Below are 24764 nucleotides of genomic sequence, written 5' to 3'. Positions count from 1 at the left end.
CTTAGCCTTCTGTCGTCCATGTTTGGATATAGGCCTCTCCCAACTCCTTCCATCGGTCTCTATCCTGAGCAACATATTTCCAATTTGTTCCGGCTATTCTTTTAATGTCATCAATCCATTTCATATGTGGTCTTCCTCTTGGTCGTTTACTTTCGTAAGGTCTCCTTCTTCATCGCTATAGAATCTTTTTCCATAACGGTTATTAAGAAAACATGCAATTCTGCAATATGCTCCAGCTTTTGGTAACAATTTATTATCCAATTGTTGATGGAGCAGCTTATATTTTTTTCCAAGAATGCCGTGGGCAGCTTCTACTACCCATCTTAGTTTCGTAACATAACGAGATTCGTTAGCTTCAGCTGTGGATAAACTTGGTCTTTTTCCTTTTAATGCAGGCATCAGAACCTTGAAGCCAAGATATTCTAAATAGGATACGACGTCTCTAAAGCCCCTATATACAATACAAACATCACCTTTTTTCATAAGTGACCTTATTCCATTTGGATCTTCCAGAACATTCTTCATGATGCTTGCATCATTTTCTGTAGCTAAGAATGGACCGGGTAGATATACAACAAACCCGTCTATTGTGCAGATGGTAAACGGCTTGCACAACGGTTTTATCTTCTGTCCCGAATATGATTTTCTTTGATACCAATTATTTCTGCTTTTTTGGTGAGCTAAATAAGCTCCATCGAAAATTAATGTGAGCTGATCATCCGTCAAATTAAATAACGTTATGGCATAAACAGAAGTATGGTTACGGATTAAGTCGTCTCTCACGAGACTTTTTACTCCAAAATATTGTGGCAATACATCTCTCTCGAATGAATTGATTACAGACTCGCAAAAATCAGATACTTTGATCTCATTATCTATCCCGAAAACTGATGAAATAAAATTATTTGATGATCGAGTTCTTAATTTAACAATAATACTGGTTATTGTTGCCTGTTATTTTAAACACGACACAATTCTGCTGTCAAATTCAAAATCAATTCAAAATAAACACAAAAACAGAGAGCCATTGAACATTTGAGGAAAAGTCCCGCCGAAAAGATAAAGGCCCTAACACGCAAACTGACTAAGAGCGATAAAGAGGATATGGCCCTACACACGCAAACGCACTAAGAGCGATATAGAATGAGAGCCCGATTATAACAGATATACATGGCGTTGGTAGGTGTGCCGCGTAATGTCAACTACCGTGCGGCGCAACTACCAACGCCATGTTTTCTGTTACAATCAGGCTCCCTGGATATACGGGATGTAAGCTAAGACATGAACACCAAAACAATTAAGTAAATATAAAATATAAAATAAAAGAATAATGTTATAAGCATGGGTATAACGCTCTTGTATCTAAGCGGAAGAGTAAGGCATGGACGAGCATGGTACGAGATTATGAATGTATATAACAAGAATCTCAAAAGTCATGGAACTATATAGATATGCGTCTGTGTATAAATGTATGTACATTGTGATATAATATCACGTATATAGATATATTGGCTAGCTTAAAATTCCACAACTTTTGAGTGTACAAGTGCGTTCTAATTCACGATTCATTTTTTGGAATCTTTTGAGGTTATGTAGTAAAAACATGGAGAAAACGGGGTTTTTTCGATTTTTTGGCATTTTCCACGTTGAAAATGATAAAAATACCTATGCCATTCGAAAGAACGGGAAAAACCCATAAAAAATCATTGTTTTAAAGTTGGCCAAAAATTTCCGACATAACCTAAAATATTACTGAAAATTTCGAATATTTTTCCTGGGCTCAATTTTCAAGCTAAAAATCTGAAAAAAATCAGGCGGTTTTGTATTATTAAAATACGCTTTCATAAATTTTCTCAGATTTTTTGCAGCAATACAGCGTCTAAAAAAAAATTTTTTTTTAAATACGTTTTTTCCCATAGCGAACCCCCAGAGGCACTTAGGAACTTGAAAATTTAACTAAGTGAGTTTTTAATTATATCCTTTCGAATGGCCAGACCCAAAACTGAATCGAGCATGGTGCAATTTTGACTATCTTATCCCGCTATAGCCTTTATTATAAATAATTTTAGATGAATTTTCCAAATCCATTACAAACCAAACATTTGACTTTATCGTGATTGGTTCGGGACCTACAGGATCAGTGATCGCAAATAGATTATCAGAGGTACCAGAATGGAACGTACTATTGATCGAAGCAGGTTCAATACCAAGTGCAATATCCGACATTCCTGCCATTTGTGGACACTTTCAATTTACCGGATACGACTGGGGTTACAGAACCGAGAGGCAAAACGGATTTTGTAAAGGTAAGTTAAAATTGAAATAGTTGCCCAGTATCAACTTCGTAGATTGAATTTTTAAATCTTGTTTAATATTTTGTATGGTCAAATCCTTAGTTTATCTAACTTCTTTGTGTTTAGACGGTTTCCATTCTCCACATATACTAAATATTCAACATTTAATTTAATTTACTTCCTACGTAGATCGAACCAATTTAGTTTATATTCTCCTGGATTATACTTTACTTTAAAATTATATTGAGATAAGTAGAATGTCAAGTATCCCAATTCTTCATCAGTTCTAAGTTGTATGTTTAAATTTTCAAAAGGTTTGTAATCTAAGTATACTAAGAACTCTCTTCCAAGATGTAAATGATAATATTTTACAGCTTCTTTGTTTATTATCACTCGCTAATGTCTTCACGATAAACTAATCTTAGTTTTGCCACTTGAATTTAAATTATAAGCAAAAATGTTCTTTTGTAATAATGTTTGTTTCTTCAATCAGCAAAATTTCATTAATAAATCTCAATTGCGTTTCTTGCAAAAAAAACAACTTTATTATTACTCGTAGTTGTACAATATTAAATTAAAATTGCATTACCTGCAAAAAAAAACATTTGAAGGTTGTAACTAAATATTAAAATGACGTCTCTTACGGTAATAATAAATATTAATAATGACAAGACTCAATGTCACTGTCAAAAGCTAAATAATATATATATATATATATATATATATATATATATATATATATATATATATATATATATATATATATATATATATATATATATATATATTGTTATGATGTATTGTTTGTGAATGATGAGCAATGAGTATTTTTGATAATATAATATATAGGGTTTTTATCGCGGTTCTCAAAGAATTAGTTTGTAAGTACTTTTTGTAAATATATTGTATAAAAATAAATAATTTACTTATTATTTTTTTAAATTTAATTTTGGGGTATTGAGATGATTGGTGTTTAAAGAAAATAATTTATAAATTATATACTAGATAATATTAGATATAAAAAGTATTTGGTTATTTTAAGAAGTTATATACTAGAGAATTTAATAAAAACTATTTATGTGAGGGCATTTTTAAGAAATTAGCATGTAATGAGTGTAAGAAGTTTTTTTTTAGTAATTATAATGTTGTAGATATATTTAAGTGAGCCATGTGATTAGGCAACCAAAAATACTCTATAAAGTGACGTTTAAGGAATGGTTGCGAATATAAAGTGGGGTTATAATAATATGTTGTTTAAAATGTGTAGTTTATTAAATTAGAATGTTAAGTTACTGATTTAAGTATATATTCTGATCTGAAAAGCCTAAATGTCGACAAAATTCTCGATAAAAAAGTAAGGAATTCTCTAGATCACCAAATATGGCCTTGTTGCGAAATGGATTGTTCCAGAAAATTCAAACATTCATATATAGAACAAAATCGAATATGATTTATTGCCAGATGGTTCTGGAACATTGAAAAGGTATAAATACTCGGTGATTTGGATTCAAGATGGCCAGTTTTAGTATGAAAGTTAGTTAGAGTCAGTCAATCAGTAAGTCAGAAGGTCCAATTGTTCAATATAGTGAGTTAAATGAAGATTAAGAAACAGTATAAAGAAAATATTATTGAAGATTAAAAATTATGTTATGTATAAATGGTGATTGGATAATGCAAGAAGTATTAATTGAAAATTAAATTTATATAATATATTTGGTGATTGGATATTGGTATACTGAAAAGAAGAATAAATATAAATGCTGTTTGCTGGTTTGCTTGGTGGTTTATAAATGCTGGTGAAGAAAAATATCTTAAATTGGTGGAAGCTGATAATTGGAAAAAGTAATTTCACAAAAACAAGGATAACCGAAGCTGAAAAGAAGACATTGAGTGGTGATTATAATCTATATAGTGGAAAACAGTTCATTTAGGCATTCAGTGACAGAAAGGTACAAAATTTTGTTAATATAATTTAGTTAGTGTCATAACAATTTCAATTTTGAAGATAGTTTGTTTAAATTTTACATTGTCTATAGAATTTAATGAGTTTCATAAGAATTTCAATTTAAAGATAGTTTATTTTAAATTTACATTGGCTAGGTTAGGTATATATGTGTGTTTCATAATAGATATAATAAAGATAATTTAAAAAAGTACTTACAAACTAATTCTTTGAGAACCGCGATAAAAACCCTATATATTATATTATCAAAAATACTCATTGCTCATCATTCACAAACAATACATCATAACAATTTGGCGCCCACCGCGGGGCTCTCTATTTAAAAGAATTAGTTTGGGAAGATAAGTGCTCTCATATAATTAAATTAATTATCAGTAGAAAGAAAAAATTATAGATTTTATTTTTAATTATATTTGAACAAGTAAAGTCTCAAAATGTCTCAAGGAAAGAAAGGTACAAGAAGCAAAAAGAATGAAGAAGATGTTGAAGTAGAAACACAACCTGTACAAGAGGAGATTTTAGTTCAAGCTCCACAAGATACTGCAGAAATGAATCCAAAAAGAGAGGAAAATGTCAATATGGCAGCTTTGATGTCATTAATGATGCAGATGAACAAGAAAATGGAAGAGAATACAAAAAAATGGAAGAGAATTCAAAAGAAATCAAAGAAGACATAAAAAAATTTGAAGAGAAATAAAAAGAAGTCAAAGAAGACATGAAAAAATTGGAAGAGAATTCCAAAGAAGTCAAAGAAGACATGTAGGAGATGGAACAAAATCGAACATGATTTCTTGCTAGATAATTCTGGAACATGGAAAAAGATATAAATACCCGGTGATTTGGATTCAAGGCATCAGTTATGAGTTACAGTTACTATGAGGCGAGTTTTAGTATGAAAGTTAGTTAGAGTCAGTCAATCAGTTACAATTGTTCAATATAGTGAGTTAAATCAAGATTAAGAAACAGTATAAAGAAAATATTATTGAAGATTAAAAATTATGTTATGTATAAATGATGATTGGATAATGGAAGAAGTATTAATTGAATATTAAAATTAAATAATATATTTGGTGATTGGATATTGGTATATTGAAAAGAAGAATAAATATAAATGCTGTTTGCTGGTTTGCTTGGTGGTTTATAAATGCTTAAGAAGAAATATATTTTAAATTGGTGGAAGCTGATAATTGGAAAAAGTAATTTCACAAAAACAAGGATAACCGAAGCACGAAGACATTGAGTAGTGATTAGAATCTATATAGTGGAAAACAGTTCATTTAGGCATTCAGTGACAGAAAGGTACAAAATTTTGTTAATATAATTTAGTTAGTGTCATAACAATTTCAATTTTGAAGATAGTTTGTTTAAATTTTACATTGTCTATAGAATTTAATTAGTTTCATAGGAATTTCAATTTAAAGATAGTTTATTTTAAATTTACATTGGCTAGGTTAGATATATACGTGTGTTTCATAATAGATATAATAAAGATAATTCCAAAAAGTGCTTACAAACTAATTCTTTGAGAACCGCGATAAAAACCCTATATTATTAAAAATACTCATTGCTCATCATTCACAAATAATACATCATAACAATATGTATTGTGATGATGTATTATTTGTGAATGACGGTTTAATGAGCAATGAGTGTTTTTTAATAATATATATATATATATATATATATATATATATATATATATATATATATATATATATATATATATATATATATATATATATATATATATATATATATATATACATATATATATACATATATATATATATATATATATATATATATATATATATATATATATATATATATATATATATATATATATATATATATGTTCGGAAAGATTTCCGCGGTTAGTACAATTAAACTTAGAGCTAAGATTAATATTATTATAAAAATTAATATTAAACTCACCAGTCTTCCGGGTTGAACCGCGTCGATATCCATTTTGCCGAGCTTTCGACATCCTCTCTGATGTCTTCTTCAGGGCTTCCGAGGTCTCAGTCTCCCGAGCCCCCAGACACTACTACACTCACTAGTCACTTCTAGTTCACTCACTAGTTCACTACTACGACTGGGACCAGGGGACGGTTCATTTATACCGTCGATGGTGACGTGGCCTAGGTGGGGGTTAGGGTGGGGATTGGCGCGAGAGTTGGCGCGAACATTTCCGACAGTGGGATTTTGATTCGAAGATGGAGGGGGAGATATTTTGTTTATGAGAGGTCTCCATGTAGAAGGTAACCGTATGGCGTCATCTCTTTTATTAAGGCAATTTGGTCTTTTTTCTATTTCTATGGCTTCTCGGATAATTCTTGGTTTATAAAAGCGGATGGGGGCTATGGTTCTGGAGTTTTCGAAATCAATTTTGTGACCTGTATGAAGATGGTGTTGACCGAGAGCTGAAATTGAATCGGAATTGCGAACAGAAATGGAATGTTCATAAATCCTATTTTGAATTCTACGATTTGTTTGGCCTATATAGGATCGGGGACAGTCTGCACAAGGAATTTCATAAACTCCGTGCTGTTCGTTTGGAATATTGTCTTTGATTGATCGAACAAGAGATGAAAGTTTTTGTTGGGGGGTAAATATTGTTTTTATTCCTCTTGGTTTAAGAATTTTGTCGATTTTGTCAGTGACACCTTTGATGTAAGGAAGAAACGCTTTCGTATGATAAGGGTCTGAGTCTTTGGATTGAGATTGAGTGGGAGATTGATGTCTGTGGATGCTCCTATTGATGTGATTTTCGCGGTAGCCATTTTGGATGAGGGCTTGTTTTAAACAAGAAAGCTCAGCGGATCTGCTTGCATCATCGGAAAGGCGTATTGATCTGGATACAAGAGTATTAATGACTGAATTAATTTGTGAAGGTGGGTGGTGAGAGTTGGCATGCAAGTAACGATTGGTATGTGTGGGTTTTCGATAGACAGAGTAATGAAAACCTTGGGATTGGTGTTTCTTTATGAAAACATCGAGAAACGGTAGGGATGAATCAGTTTCTACCTCCATCGTGAACTGGATACTAGGATGTATACCATTCAGATGGGTTTGGAAAGACACCAAAGTATCCCTGCCATGGGGCCAAATGACGAATGTATCGTCAACATATCGTAGCCAACATGTGGGTTTGAGCATTGATGTGGATAGTGCTCGGGTCTCGAAGTCTTCCATAAAGATATTGGCAATCACTGGAGATAGAGGGGAGCCCATTGGGGCACCATTTATTTGTCTGTAGAATTGATTTTGGAAGATGAAATAGGTGTTGGACATACAATGTTTAATGAGAGATAAGTGGTCTTGTTGGATACTGTACTTAGTTTTCAGAATGTTTAGAGTTTCATCTATAGGAATGTTTGTAAAAAGTGAGACAATATCGAAACTTACTAGAATGTCTGACGGTGATATAGGGTACTGTTTTGTCGGAAATGTTCGCGCCAACTCTCGCGCCAATCTTCACCCTAACCCCCACCTAGGCCACGTCACCATCGACGGTATAAATGAACCGTCCCCTGGTCCCAGTCGTAGTAGTGAACTAGTGAGTGAACTAGAAGTGACTAGTGAGTGTAGTAGTGTCTGGGGGCTCGGGAGACTGAGACCTCGGAAGCCCTGAAGAAGACATCAGAGAGGATGTCGAAAGCTCGGCAAAATGGATATCGACGCGGTTCAACCCGGAAGACTGGTGAGTTTAATATTAATTTTTATAATAATATTAATCTTAGCTCTAAGAATATATATATATATATATATATATATATATATATATATATATATATAGGGTTTTTATCGCGGTTCACAAAGAATTAGTTTGTAAGCACTTTTTGGAATTATCTTTATTATATCTATTATGAAGCACACATATATATTTAACATAGCCAATGTAAATTTAAAATAAACTATCTTTAAATTGAAATTCTTATGAAACTAATTAAATTATATAGACAATGTAAAATTTAAACAAACTATCTTTAAAATTGAAATTGTTATGACACTAACTAAATTATATTAACAAAATGTTGTACCTTTCTGTCACTGAATGCCTAAATGAAACTGTTCTCCACTATATAGATTTTAATCACCATTCAATGTCTTCGTTCTCAGCCTCGGTTATCCTTGTTTTTGTGAAATTCCTTTTTCCAATTATCAGCTTCCACCAATTTAAAATATTTTTCTTCTTAATAGCATTTATATTTATTCTTCGTTTTAGTATACCAATATCCAATCACCAAATATATTATATAATTTTAATTTTCAATTAATACTTTCTTCCATTATCCAATCACCATTTATACATAACATAATTTTTTATCTTCAATAATATTCTTCTAATATACTTTCCAATACTATCAAATTTTAATACTAAATCACTGATTATTGCATACTTTATACTTTCTTCCTAATCACTAACTGTAACTAACTGTGTCTGTCTTCTTAATAACTAATTGTCTGACTGTTTACTGACTGACTGACCGACTGGCTGACTGACTGGCTGACTGACCTTTTGAATCCAAATCACCGAGTATTTATACCTTTTCAATGTTCCAGAACCATCTGGCAAGAAATCCTATTCGAATTGTTCTATTTCCTCAATATATGAATTTTCTGGAATAGTCTATCTCGCAAACAGGGTTAACTCTAGTGTTCTAGAGAATTCTTTTCTTTTCTATCGAAAATTTTGTTGACATTTAGGCTTTTCAGATTAGAATATAAACTTATATGTAATTTAAACAACCTAAAATAATAAACTACACTACTTCAAATCAGTAACTATATACAAACTAAACATTTTAAATTAAGAAATATCCCCACTTTTACATTCGCAACCATTATTTAAAATAATGTATGTATAGTATGTATATCTGGTTGCCTATGCACATGGCTCACTTAAATATATTTACAATATTATAATTATTAAAAAAAAAACTTTTTACACTTATTATATGCTAATTTCTTAAAAATGCCCTCACATAAATAATTTTTATAATATTCCCTAGTATATAACTTATTATAATAACCAAATACTTTTTAGATATAACATTATCTAGTGTGTAACTTATAAATTATTTTTAATCACTATTTTTCTTTCTCCTATATTCTATTTGATTTCAGTATATTATGTAAGTGTGTGTAATCTATATAAATAATATACATAATGTTGTGTTAATAAATTTAGTAATATTTTCGTGACAATCTCAAATTGGACATATAAAACGAATATTGGTGCATTTCTGTTTGGTTTTCACAAAATAAAATAAACAATGGCTTTATATACAATGATTAATTAAATAATGAAATTTATACTATCTGCTAAAATGTTCCGATTAAAATATTATTAGTTAATTTATTTGTTTTAGTAGAATTTGATTAAAGATTAGCAATAAACAATTTATGAATATATATACTAAACATATTAAATTACTAGGATTTAAAATCCGTGAATTATTTAGCTAATTTTTTATAAATCTATTTATTCTCTATTTATCCATCAATTCATTTATGTGAAAATATTTTGCGTTTTTATACTTTTCGATATGATTTATTACTGAAAAAAAAATCAAAAACCGACTTAATATGCGATTTATTTCTCAACATAGTCTTCTTTTAGCTCGATACACTTGATCCAGCGATACTTTAAACCATCTGAAATATACGATGGCGGCGATGATCTCCTCATTCGAATCACATTTCTGATCGGCGAGTGACTTTTTCAAGTTTGGAACCAAAAAGAAATCACACGGGGCTAAATCTGACGTATGCGGTAAATGGGACAGATCGATGTCCTATCATTACCTTGCCATTTTGCTAAGTCAATGTGGCATTAAGTTCTTTGCATAACAGTTTCAAAACAACACTTTCCGGTAGTCGTGTTCATTGTGAGGCATTGGATTATTTTTGATAATGTAACGAATGTGGATTTTAGCCAGTTTGATGGTATTGTACCTGTGTCATTATCTTATTGAATATTGCTGTTATTAGTCTATGCCAAAGTCTAGGCTTTTACTGTCGTTGTCTGCAATTATTTAAATATTTCGACATTGATATTGTCTGGACCGGTGGCTTCTCCGTTCTTCTGAGCTTTTACTGCATAAATATATTCTTCTTTTCTTATTTCTGGACATTTTTAATTTATTTGATCATTTGTGGATGGTGGAGAAGAAAATCTATCATCGTCAAAAAGTATCTGAATGTATTCGTTCCATTTATTCAGTTTGTCTTCTAGATATCTGGATATCTAAGGGTATGATATGTTAAAAAAATGTTATAAGGTTTGAACAGTCAGACCTCTTGTTGTTTTAAGATGTTGCTGTCGTAGTTACCCAACTTTTTTCTTATTCGACGATGTTCCTTTAAAATAAAAATCATCGGTTTCCTCTTCGCAGTCGTCTTCATCGCGTACTTTTTAAAGCTGAGTCTGTTATCGCAGGTCTTAGTGATTTTTGACAACCCCATTTCGTATCATCCATATCATGCTCTAGCCAGACTAAATTTTATTTTATTGACGATCTGTCATATTGGCCCCCTCCGAATTTTTTTCCGCAGGTTAGTGATTTCCTCATCTCTTTTGACTTGAAAGAATCGATCTGTCAGGTAGAATCTTAAAAGTGAATTTATGGGATGAGGAAATATGGATTTAATTTTGGAGATAAGACATACATTCCAAACTTTGTCGAATGCTCGAGAGACATCTAGAAATGCAGCAGTATAGTAATTTCTGTGCTCGAGCGAATTTCTGATAATCTTTACCACCCTATGAATTTGCTCGATGGTACCATGTTGTTTCCTAAACCCAAACTAATAATTTGGTAAAACATTACTGACATATAAAATAAGTTCCAGCCTTCTCAGAAAACGCCGTTCAGATACTTTGGATATATAGGCAACAAGCTAATTGGGCGATATGATACTTCTATGTGATCCTTATTAATAAGCTCCAGCTTTCTAAGAAAAATCCGTTCAAATACTTTGGATATAATAGGCAACAAGCTAACTGGGCGATATGAAGAAACTTTCGTGTGATCCTTATTAGGTTTTGGAATAAGAAGAATTTGAGCAACTTTAAATTACAGTGGAAAATAACCTGTTTTTAATATTAAATTAAATATATAAGTAATTAAACTTACGCCTTCATTGGGTAGATTTTTTAGTACTAAACTAGAGTTTAAGTCATATCCAGGTGACTTTTTAATATCCAGATTATCAATTATTTCTTTGATTTCAGATTTCTTTACAGATTTAATAGGTCGAGCCCTTTGATATGGTGCATTTACGACTTCATGAATCTTCAACTCTTCTTCAACTCAGACTTCCCTTTGATGCGGTTGATATACCTCGCATAGATGATTTGCAAAAGTATATGCTTTATTTATGTCAGTTTTAGCTTAAGTGCCATTTTCTTTCCTGATTGTCATATTCATTTGTTCGTTGTGTTTAAGTTTTTTTGTTAGTTTCCACAGTGAATAGTTTGTATCATCTGCAGGTGGGAGGTTCTTTAAATATATGTTGATTCCATTGTCTTTATGTTGGATCAGCTTTTCTTTTAAATAGTCTGCAAGCTCTATTAAGATTTGCTTTATCTTCTGGATGCCTAGTGAGCTGCCACCTCTTTCGTAGTTTTCTTTTTTCCAATATGAGTGTATTTATGTGAGTAGGATAGGACTCGGAGTTGTGTTTGTAAGTAATTTCTGGGGTGGACGTCCAAGCAGCTTGCTGAATAACTGTAGTTAAGTGAGCAACTGCATTTTCTATGTCGCTATCACTTTTAAGAGGCATGTTTAGGTTAATAGATATTTTTATTTCTTCTCTACATCTGTTTCGGTTTGTTCTTTTATTAGAGAGTGTTAAATGTTTAGGACAGTTACGAATTTTTCTTTGTATATCTATGAAGAAAGGGAAATGATCTGATGAGAGGTCAAATGAAGGAGAAATTTGGAGGTAGGTATGTGATATTCCTTTTACTATAGCAAAATCAATAAGATCAGAAATTTTTTGTCTATCAGTGGGACAATAAGTAGGCTCACCAGTAAAACGAAAAATTAAATTATTCTCATTAGTACTTTTTAATAATTCTCGTCCACGTGAGGTTTTGTTTTGATTCTGGAGCTCCATTTATGATGTTTGGCATTATAATCTCCAGCAGTAATGAAACGGTGTCCGAGCATCTTAAAGTATTCAGTAAAATGATCAGCTTTAATTATTTTATTCGGTGGGCCATAAACAGCAGATAAAATAATCGGGCCTTGTGAATCTTCGACCTACACTGATGTGGCTTGGATGTTAACTTTACTAATTTTATTTATTTCATGATGCTTAATGTTATTTCTTATAATAATTACCGTACCTCCGTGGGCTTTACCTAATGGATGTTAAGTTACATAGGTTAAATATTTGGGAATATAGAGTCATATGTAAACTCAATGACATTAGAAGTGTTACACCTAGAAGGAATAAATTCTTGAACTTTATTTTTTGGCAACAGAATGACTACATTTAAAACATGCTATGATAACAATATCAAAGTTTTATCTTTTCTATTTTTTTTTTTAAATAAAGTTTTACCTTTAAATTTTTTTGTGAAGATACCGATTTTTAAAAACCGGTTTGTATAGAAATTTTTAGTTATTATTCCTCAGTCTAATTGTATTCAGTGTAATAAAATGCCTCGAGTTCAAAGACATCAAAATTACCACCATGTAAGCGATTTTGACAGGGGCAGAATTATTGCGTATAGAGATATGGGTTTGTCGTATCGCAAAATAGGCCGTCGCGTTAATTGTACGGCAATGACGGTTATGCTTGTCTGTCGTATGTGGACAAACGAAGGTAGAGGAACACGAAGAAGACCAACTGGTCAACCGAGGCGTACCACAGAGCGTCAAGATAGGCGCTTTAGATTACTTGCTCTGCGAGACCGTTTTGCTACTACGCGACAAATTGCTGACCAATGGTTTGGAGTAGTAGGTAGACCTGTTAGTATGCGTACACTATATCGTCGCATTCGAGCCTTTGGACTGGTGTCATTCCGCCCACGACTAGTGCTTCCTTTGACTGCGGTTCACTGTCATCAACGTTTAAATTGGTGCAGAGAACGGCAGCATTGGGTGGCAGAATGGCGTAATGTAGCATTCAGCGATGAATCAAGATTCTGTTAAGAAATGTATGATGGTCGTAGGATTATAAGACGCCGCCGTGGATAGCGACGAGATATCGGGTTTGCTGTTGAGAGACATGTACACAGGACAGTTGGAGTAATGGTTTGGAGGGCTATTGCCTATGGTAGCCGATCATCACTTGTGTTTATTCGAGGCAATATGACAGCTGCGCGATATGTTGATGACATCTTATAAACCACTTTACTGCCTTATCTTGACGGCCGTCGAGACGTCCTTTTTCAGCAAGACAACGCGCGTCCCCATATTGCTCGTCAAACTATGAACTTTCTTCAAGAAGCTATCGTTAATGTTTTGCCGTGGTCACCCCGTGCTCCGGATTTAAATCTTATCGAACATGTATGGGATATGCACATTGCACCATCCTCCACATACTCTGACACAGTTAATACATGAAGTTTTAAGTTGCTTGGAACGAGGTGCCTTAAGCAGACATCGATAATCTCATTTTGTCAATGCCTAGACGTATACAGGAGTATATTCAGTTACGGGGTCGCCAAACACATTATTAATTTTTTTTTATTACTTGTTAATAAAAATTCTTGACATCGTTATCGTTTCATTCTTGATGTAAATCTACCATGTTGCCAAAAAATTAAGTTCAAGAAATTATTCCCTCTGGGTGTAACACTTCTAATGTCACTGAGTATATATTAGTCATGTGTGCTTCGGAAATAAACATAACATCCAGATTATGAGAGTAAATAAATGCTTTAACTTCGTGGAAATGAGTGGTTAAGCCATTGGCATTCCAACAGCACATATTTAGTTTAGTGTTGAAGGTTAAGCTTAGATATCAGAGACATTATGAGATCAAAAATCTTATCCATTCTTTACATTAACTTATGTACTAGTAGTTCTAGATTATTTTTTATCTGTTAAGGAGTTTTTGTTTCTATTACTGATTGAAGGATGTACTGCAAGAGGTGGTTGACTTGCGTTTTTTTCTCGAAGTGTTGGAAATTTTTTTTCTGCAGCTCTTTGTATATTGAACATCCCTTATAGCTGGCATCGTCCGAATAAGGCAATGAAAAACCGTTCTCCAGCTGTTATTAATACATGTTTTTTGACTTTGTTTTCTCGGAATAAATTCAGACCTCTTTAAAAATCTTCATTTTCATATCATATTTTCATATCAGCATTTAAGAATTTTATATTGCCGACATTGAATATAGAGGATATCGTGTAGATCTACTTAAGGCGTGCAAGAATAATATACGATGAGCAACCGCCAAGAGATTTTTTAAAGAATCTAGGAATTCACTGCTACAAAAAACGAAAATTCTTTTTCTGTACATATGAAACAGTAGTTTTTAAACTCGAATGTTGCTGATACTTGTAATTCAACTATAGCGATAGCGTTGATGTTGTTAATAATGATGATAATCGGGATGCATCAGTGCTTCTTCTATGTGATAATTCCGCTAGCCTCTTGTTCGCATAACTTTTTTGGCTCCCTGGATGCATGACCATGCTGTAAACATTTTACAAGTATACATGTGTTTTGTTACCCCACGAATATTTTTTTTTATTTATATAAAGTCGCATCCACCCAAAGGTTATTAGCGACATTCCTGTAACATTTGTAATAATATTAAATTTAACATTTGTAACAATCAATCATTGTAACAATTAATTACAATTTGTGAACAATTGAACATTTGTAACAATTAATTAAGTTAAATTTTGTGTAACATATTTATACATTTTAAGTAACCTAATAAATTGTTCAGAACTAAACTTTTGTTGAGGAGTGCTTTCAGGTTATTTGGCAAATTGTAAGACTGTCTTTGATTTACATGTTTAGGACAGTCTATCAAGAAGTGCTTTATACTGTCTACTGTATTGCATGTTTCGCATTTTGGAGGTTCACTATTTGAGAAAAGATGAGTATACCTACATTGTCCAAGTCGTAGACGTGTAATAATAGTTTGGAATCTTCTACTTCTGGCTGTGGACTTCCATGAAAAAATATCACTTTTGATGGTTCTGAGTTTCGAACTAGAGTCATTCCACTCCCGATTCCACGCACTTAACACCTTATTTTTGAAATAAACTTTTAGATCGCCTGCGACACTCCGACACTCTGTTTCTGATGTGTCACTGGTGATCTACTTCTTTATTCCCTTCTATGCCTATATGAGATGGTATCCATAGGAAGTGGACTTTTCTGAAATTTTCTTGAGCTTTCATTAATTTGGCCCTGATAATTTTCTCAATGGGGTGATTAGGGTATACATTTTGCATAGCTTTGACTGCACTGAGAGAGTCAGAAAGGACTAGACAGGAGATGTTTTTAATTAAAGTTGGCTTAACTGAGATGTGTCACTTTCCGCTTCCGATGCCTTGCTGTTAATATAATTAAGGATTTTTTTCCTTATGGACGTGAATTTACGTTTTATGGATCTTTCCTTTAAATGGGGATAAACTTGACTGAGCATATGGAACAAAGCTGGTAGGTCTGTGGTATATTCTTGAATTGTGGTTATAGGATCTGCTGAACCCGTGATATTCATTAGGAGCATGTTAAGTTGATCAACGTTTAGAGGGAAAGGTAGAGGGTGATTTTCTATGAAGTTTTTAGCAGGGTCAAGTAAGAGAGAAAATGAGCATTCAGAAGTGCTTGCTGAACTAATTTTAGCTTTTTTAGATTTTGCTTGGACTTTAGGTGGTAAAAAAATGTTACATTCTTTTGAAGATGGATATGCTTCAGGTGAAATAATTTCATCAAAGTTTCTTTTTGGTTGATTAATTATGTGACTGTCCTTATTTGATGCATCTACTTTGTTCGGTATCTCCGGAATATTAGAAATAGACATTTGTTCACACTGAGAAAAGTTTGTGTCATTGGATGCTTGCAAGGATATATTTGTTGCGCTAGATACCGATGCTTCATTGTTTTGGTTGGGGTTTAGTTGAGCTAGTGGTTCGGAGCACTGTGAAGCGATGTGTACTGGTTTCTTGCATCTAAAGCAAACTAAACTGTCTTGAGAAATGAATATTCTATATGTCGTGTTGTCAAAAACAAGAGTAAATGACTCTGGTAGTGTTAGATTGTGAGGACTGATATAGATTTGTCTTCGAAAACTAAGGATGTGATTGTACTCAAGCATAGAAGCACTTATTTTGAGGAAGGTCATGGGGGGACAGGAACTATGCCGATTTTTTGTAACTCATTGATTAGCAAGTCGTGCGGTATTGAAGGACATACGCCGGAGAGCACAAGTCGTTCCGCTGGTGTAACTAACCTTCTTGCTCTGACAATTTCACCTTGTATTTCTATTTGACCATGATTATTCATAAAATCGTCCACTATTTGTTTATTGGATAAATACATACATATGCGATTATTAGATAATCTAGAAGAGAAGATTATATTTTTCGGTTGAATTATATTTCCAAGTGGGAGAAGGTAGTCTTGAAGTTTGGTGTTTTCTAAGGCACTACAGATAATTGCTTGGGACTTTAAAGGAAATTGCACTCTCGACGCTGCCGAACAGTATGACTGTGATGTGTTTATTTGATTTTGATGGTCTTGTATTGTAGAACTGTTGTGTGATTTCATGTTTGAATTAATTTCGATAAACGTTTGTGAAAAGTAAGTTCGACCCTGTACACCAGCTAAAACAGGTATATCGGTCTTTACTAAAAGCGGTTATTTGCTGGTAAAACTGGATTTGTTTATTGACAACAATAAAAAATAATTGCAATTTGCTGACTTTAATGCTAATTTAACTGGATATTATGTAAAGAGTTTGTACACCTACAGTTTATTTCAATTTATCATTAAGATTCACAATTTATAACTTACATTAAACTTTTTTAATGTTAAAAATATTCGGAGCCCATATTGAATACAACATTATAGTTATCGATGCAGAACCGAACTCCCCCCACGAATATTGCTTGATGATAAATGAGTTTGAACACCACGTTTTTTAACTCAAGCAACATTATTGGACGTGTACGAACTCATCACTATATAGCCCCCCATAAAATTATTAGACCCTCGGAGATATAGTAAACTGATCACTGGCATCCTTTGGAGATTGGTAAACTCATCACCGCAGATAGGTAAACTGATCACCGGGATTTTTGCCTGGTTTCTAATGCGAAAGATTGCCTCTTACCTGTTATACTTCTCGTTTATGTGATAATTTAATAAATACAGAAATTATTTTAAGCAAATTGCTTTAAAATTTAACTGAGATATTAATATGTCTCACGGTGTGGCCTATTAGACGTATCTGCCAATCTAAATGGTTTTGAGATCTAAAAATTTAGTTGCATAGGATTTCGATAGTGAACTTTAAATTGAAAATATTTGTCAAAATGTGTTATTTTTGTTTATATCGGAGGTAGTCCCCAAATTCGTTATTTGATTTTCTTTGCATTTTTATATTTCTTATTGAATTCTCGAGATAATTTGTTAAGCATTTCGGTCTAAATCTTACCGTTTTTGCGTTATTTGACTATCTTAAAAATAATAACGATTTTGGACAGTTAGTAAATATAAAATATCTAAAAAATAGGAAAAGCTGAAAACTTAAGTGTGCTATTAGTGCATAGAAGTCGAAGTAAAATTTAATTTTTGACACGTGCAAAGCTTTACATTTTATGGAATTATTGGCGGATTTTTAAATTTAAAGTAATTAGCAATGCATTTATTGTGACAGAATGCATCAAAATACAGTTTGCTGTACTTTATGTTTAAATAACTTGTACAAAGATCCCAAAACTACAGTGCTTGTAAAAGCAATTTTTTTACATTTTTTGGTTAGTTTTCGCCATTATTTGTAGGAGTCAGATGAGTTGTTTAATTCATTTTATAAACATCATGACAACTAACCTCAATTAGTGTAAGATACAAAATAATTTTTATTCTGTAATTTGTACTAATTTTGTTTATTGTAGAACCCTGATGATGCAAATAAAGATTTGCGAAAGCTTGGTAGACTAAAAAGAGTACTTATTTGTCCTATGTTCGGCTGCACACCCAAATAGTCGTGTTTTGTAGTCTAACTGATCAGCGTTGACTACAAGCGTTTATTGCTTTTTCAGTATATATATATATATATATATATATATATATATATATATATATATATATATATATATATATATATATATAAGGAGTCCAATTCAGTCGGTACCATATGGAAAAAAATTTTATTTTTAGTTTTATGAAAAAAAATTTAATCTCTAGTTCTGAATGATCTAGAAATTCAATCATCAGAAATTAGTATTCTTCAGTCATTTAGGCAGTTCGGTAAACAACATGAATTTTATTAAGACTTGAGAATATCCACAATTCATTTTTTTTTTGACAAACCGCGTATACAACTAAAAAAAATTTAATATCTGATCATTGTATTCTAGGTTTTAGATAATTCAAAACTTTTTATGTAACACAATTATTTCAAATTCATAAAACTAAAAATAAAAAGGTTTCACATATGGTGCCGACTTAATTGGATACCCTATATATATATATATATATATATATATATATATATATATATATATATAAATGTGATTTTAACAATTTAATCAGAAATCTTAAAATGTAATAAATATCAGAGAAGGCAATTTACAGCAACAAAGTAATATTATGCCTTACCTACAAGAAACATCTTCTACAGTTAACTTAAAGAACTAAATTACGCTGATTTTTTTCTGTTTGATCAGGATGATTCGCGAAAACCAGTGCGAAACAACTAAACAAAAACGGTATAAAATTTCTACTCACCAGTTGTATGACATTTAGCCTTACACCCTTTCGTCGCACAAGTCCACAAAAGGCAATTCGATTTTTTTAGAGTCTTTCGCAATTGAAATTTGAAATTATTCATAACCATCATTTTTTGTCCGCGTTCGCTCAGAACGTAATCAATTAGCAGTTCACTATCCATGTTGAAGAAACAAGGGCAAATGAAGAGAAATTTTTCTTTTCGCATGATTTTAGGTAGCTATTAATAGAATTTTGTGGGCTCATAAAATAAAAATCAATAAATTGCAGTTGCATTTAAGACATCTGGATTTGGATTATTCTGCGAAATTACCAGAAACTAGCCGTTTGCAAGGATTTTATGGTCTATACCTGATCCGGGGTGCAGGTACGCCAGTGATCAGTTTACCTATCTCTTAGGGTCTATTTTGAAAAACCTACTTTTATGGCGGTGATGAGTTTGTACTATGTACGAGGGTATTTATGGTAATTGGTGATGAGTTTACGTGTACCCACATTATTCTCGGTTGTAGCTTTTTCACACACAAAACACTGCTCCATTTTGATGCCAATACGTTTACTCTAAAGAGTGTCAATTAACAAACTGATTATTTGTTCACAAGACATGTTTGTTTCTGTTTATGGCCTGCTGATAATGACATCATTGCCTAGGTTTCGTGAATTTCTTGTATCCTGTAAGGCTTGTCATAGGCATAGGACCTTAAATGTTGATTGTAACACAAAAAATCAAAAAAATTAAAATTGTATAAAATATAATTTTTCCCATTTTTTATGTAAATTTATGTCGTAAAATTAATAATAGATGAGATATTTCAATATTACACTTAGTCACTATTTTCCTACTTAACTCAGAAAATATTGACCATACTGAGGTTAAAATATTAAAATTACGGGTAGCTTACCATGCGAGGTGAGGCCTTTTTTGTCTAACCTTACTGGACTAGTTGGTAATGTCTAAAGCAACTATTTGTAAATATAATTTTATACACCTACCACGTTATAAACCCCTAAAGTTCATAAGAAACATAACATATACCTTTTACTTGACAAACTCAGCTGTGAGTCCGTATCTGAATAATAATCACTCCATAATTATATTGTATCGTGGCTTCTGTGGAATCTACACTGAGTTTTTAAATAAAGAGATCCAATTTCGATAAAATGGCTAAGTTTAAATTATATAAAAGCCTGTCAAAAGTTTTTAGAATTACTGATGATATAAATGGGAGAATTCGATAGACTGTCACGTTGTTTATTTTTCTTTGATAATATTTCTAAGACTGTTTGACTTTTGTTTTAACCAACGATCATAAAAAATTTCTAAACAATAAACTTTTCAATTTATAGGAATTCACAGACACACTGACATTTTAATTGCATCGAATATTCATTCTAAAATAATAAATACATCAATCTTTCTCATTATTTTTACTTCTAGGTTAGGTTAGGTTAGGTTAGAATATTTATTCTAAAATGCTGAATAGTGCATATTTTAGCGTAGTTTATACACATCTTTATTTTAAAAAATACATCAATCTTTCTCATTATTTTTACTTCTAGGTTGCATAAAAAATTCTTTAAAATACGGCCATGGAAAGGTGCTTGGTGGGACATCTATAATAAACTTTATGATTCACGTACGGGGAAACCGTCGGGATTATGACCGCTGGGCAAAAATGGGTAGTCCAGGATGGTCCTACCAAGAAGTCCTGCCATATTTTCTTAAGTCTGAAGATGCTCACATTGCGAAGGCCGATGCGGGTTATCACAAAAAAGGTGGATACTTAACAATAAGCGATGTACCTTTCAGAACTAAGATGGTAGATGCTTTGGTTCAAAGTGCGCAAGAATGCGGACATCCGTATGTTGATTATAATGGTAAAGAACAACTGGGGGTAAGTCTTGTTTTCTTTTTTTATGTTTTTTTTTAACGTAGTTTAGCAACTGGCTGCAGAACAAATTATGAAAATTTCAGAAAAGTAAATAGTAGATCTATTAGTTTAGGGTAATCTAAACTGCGTATCCGTTCCAGCTTGCGTGAAGGAAGAGAGTTATGAATTAACTACTCTTCTGTACTTCGCGGAAGACCGATAGACAAAAAAAACTTCAAACTCGGCACGGCGCGTCCTAGTGGCTGATGAAGAAACTCCTACAGATATGTAGGATAGGTGTGAATAATTGTATGTACTTTTTGCTAGTTCACTGTATTAAAATTGAAATAGTCTGAACAGTCTGAATAGTAGAAGTCTGAACGTGCCCTGCTTTTGAAGGGTAGCTTCAAAAACAAATAAAATAAAGAAATATTAAAACAAATGGATACACAATAAAAAAATTAACACACAAATAATTGTCGACAATTAGTTATATTATCTTGCATTGGTAAAGGTTACAAATGTCTCACTGAACTAGTAACTGATCCTTTTGTGGTGGTTAAGACGGAGATATACATGCCTGTTACTAGCACAATGGCATACCAATACCTAGCGAGCACCAGCTACTGTCCCCAAAATGGCAAGGCTGTACGTTAACTGGCATGCTAGGTAATCGCAAAGAATTTGATTTTTCTTGCTAGTAGCATGCTGTAAGATGCAAGGCGCATGCATGGGGAGTGTCACTGACATGTATGAACGCTCGCTACCGCTACGGGCATACCAGTATCTAGCAGAGAATTGTCAGATTTGTTGTGTTGGTGATAAAAATTAATTGTTTTATTTTTAAACTTGTTAATTTAAAAAATGCTTCGTTGGGGTGAAGAAAAAGAAAATCAAATTTATTGCTATATATGGAGAATTAGAGTGTCTTTTTAATTCTAAATCATCTCTATATAAAAATAAAATAGCCCGTGACAATGCTTACACAAAAATTCAACAGAAAATGGGTGAAGGTATTACTATAAAGGATATAAAAACCAAAATAAAAAATTGCTCCAAAGATTTCTACCAATCCAATTTCTCACCCAAATTTGTCTCTTTTTTGAGTTTCGCTTCGGGTTCATTAAAAAATTTCTAACAATATCTGTGCTCATCAGCAATATTTGCTTGTTGAATTCATTCCGAATACCTTCCATGGATCCCCGTTTTTTTGTTGGAAAGTCAAAAATTTTTAATTACAAAATAAGTACTTTGATGCATCAAAAAACAATGAATATAAAGTAAAGCATTTAAGACAACTTTACGAGGAGTATATATCTGATTAACAATAGTAAGATTATTTTGAAATTGTAACCACGTCTGTTGTAAGTCCAAACGAATCGGAGTGTACCAAGAAATATGAAGAGTCCATAATTGTTGAATAAACATTTCTGCAATAATAATCGAAGAACAAAAAAATGTTCTTCTAAGGAATCGTCAAAACATTTTATAGAAGAAATTGGTTTTCTGTTTAATTTTCTAGCTTGATTCCATAAGCTTGCTAATGGTATATTTTTATTCAACTTTGAGCACCAATCAATCCAGCTCTTTTTGGCTTTATTTTTTAGAAATATTTTGGATTCTGATACAAGTTTTTGGCATTGTATGTAATTGGCCATTGTAGATTTCTTATATAATTTAATAGCTTGTCTTCTGTTATTCACAACATTACTACATTCATTATCCCACCAAGGAGGCGGAAGATGATTTTTGCTAGTGAAAGGTTTAAAAGCAGGTATTGCCTTTTCTGCAGCGTCATTTATGCTATTAATAAGAAAGCAATACTTTCCGCCAGTATTTTCAAATTCCGTATTATTCTCAAAGAGAGAATCTACAACATCTGTATACAGTTTCCAGTTTGCTTTTTTAATATTTCATTTACTTTTAGGTAAATTTTTTTCATTTGAATGGGATACGTTGGCAACTGTTATTAAAATAGGGTAATGGTTCGAACCAAGTGTATCTAAGAAAACAGACCATGTAATTTTTTTTGCGACGAAATCGAAGGACTTAATAGACCTTAACCAGAGGGTCATATATCTGCGCAATAATAGATAGAATGTGCCTCTTAGAAAATATTTCTTGATTACGTAATTTTCTTTTGTTAAAGGTAAATGAATCTGAAGAGTTTAACCACTGGACCACTAATGCCCTATAACTATCGTGATCTTCCAAATTTAATACTGAATACGTTTATTGACGTTTCAATTTCCACTTTGGAAATGTTCTCAAAATACAAACATTAGTAAATTATTATATAATTATTATTAAATAATTTACTAATGTTTGTATTTTGAGAACGATTTCCGAAGTGGAAATTGAAACGTTAATAAACGTACTTTAACCTTTAATTGTGGCTTATTCCCATTTAAATATTAATACTGAATGTAAGACATTGGATCCTTTTTGATCATTGGAGATCCATTTTCTTAGAACAAAATAACCTGACTTTGGCTAATGGAAACTTGTCCAAATTTTCTACCGCTAATGTTCTAATACACTTAATTGCTAAATAAAGTGCAGAACCAGTGCCATATGTGTCAGTATTAAGTTGATAAATAGACAATTATTGGATATAATCTTCACGCCAGAGAATTTGTTGTAAATATTTATGATCTGGATATATGAGTATCTGCCTATACATTTTAGAAATGTCTGCTGATGCAACAAATCTATAAATTCCAAATCTTAACAAGATGCTTAAAATGTTCTTTTGCTCTTTAAATTTTTACATACTGAAGGTCATTAAGTGACTGTCCTGATGAACTTTGGCAGTTCCCATCAAAAACAGTTCTGGTTTTGTAGTAACACTACATTCTTTTAATATGCCGTGATGTGGAAAAAAAAATAGGAATGCTCTCAATTAATAGAAATTTTCATGAATAAAATCAAAATATAGTTGTTTAGAATAGGAATTGGAAAATTTCGATTATAATGATTTGAATCGTTTAATCGATGTGTCCTTTGAGTTATCTAATAAACTAGGACAGTATTTCAAAAGAAATTTCAGAACGGATTGTCCATTCTCATCAAGAGATGTGTCCTGGTTGAATAAGGATTCGCAACTGAGATCGCAACTGTGACAGAAATTTATTCTTAGGTTGAACATCTTTCAGTTCCCAAAAATTTTTTAGCCAATTATCCTCAGGGATATGTACATTAAGGAAATGGCACATATTATATATTTCAATTAATTGGAACTGTACCTGGTGCAACTCAACCCAGACGAGTATTGACTAGCACTGACAAGATTTTTACCTAATGAGATTTTATCGTGCAATGTAAGATCCCAAAAAATGTGAGCACCTAGTAACAAATCTATTTCTTTGGGATAGCAGAATTCTGGATCTGCTAACTTTATATTGTGAGGTAATTAAATATTATTCATATCAATAAGCAGGTAATCTACTTGATATGACTGGCACTACAAGACATGATAACAAGGCTCGGAACTTATAAAAATTTCCTGCTTCATCTTTACGTGACTGGTGTCACGAATTGGAACTTGCGTATAACCTTTATGGAGCAAAGTATTATATTTATGCATTTTACAAAGAGGATATGGACCAAATTTACAGTGAGTCTTATCATGACATTTTGGAAAAACTTAAAAATAAACCAATGACTCAGATCGGCACCTCGAATATTAGAAGCATGTTC

General features: G+C 32.2%; 1 protein-coding gene across 1 annotated transcript in view; it reads left to right on the top strand.

Moving 5' to 3' along the window:
• The window catches only part of LOC140450399 (glucose dehydrogenase [FAD, quinone]-like), an 88206-nt gene that overhangs the window by 32593 nt on the left and 30849 nt on the right, over positions 1–24764 (top strand). The window contains exons 3-4 of the mRNA XM_072544006.1: positions 2070–2306; positions 20755–21089. Of these exons, the coding sequence (XP_072400107.1) occupies positions 2070–2306; positions 20755–21089 (572 nt within the window). The remainder of the gene's footprint in view (positions 1–2069; positions 2307–20754; positions 21090–24764) is intronic.

The sequence above is a fragment of the Diabrotica undecimpunctata genome, chromosome 9 (assembly GCF_040954645.1).
Source record: "Diabrotica undecimpunctata isolate CICGRU chromosome 9, icDiaUnde3, whole genome shotgun sequence".
Lineage (NCBI taxonomy): Eukaryota > Metazoa > Arthropoda > Insecta > Coleoptera > Chrysomelidae > Diabrotica > Diabrotica undecimpunctata.
The sequence above is the reverse complement of the archived record's forward strand: the minus strand, read 5'-3'. Positions and strand labels throughout refer to the sequence as shown.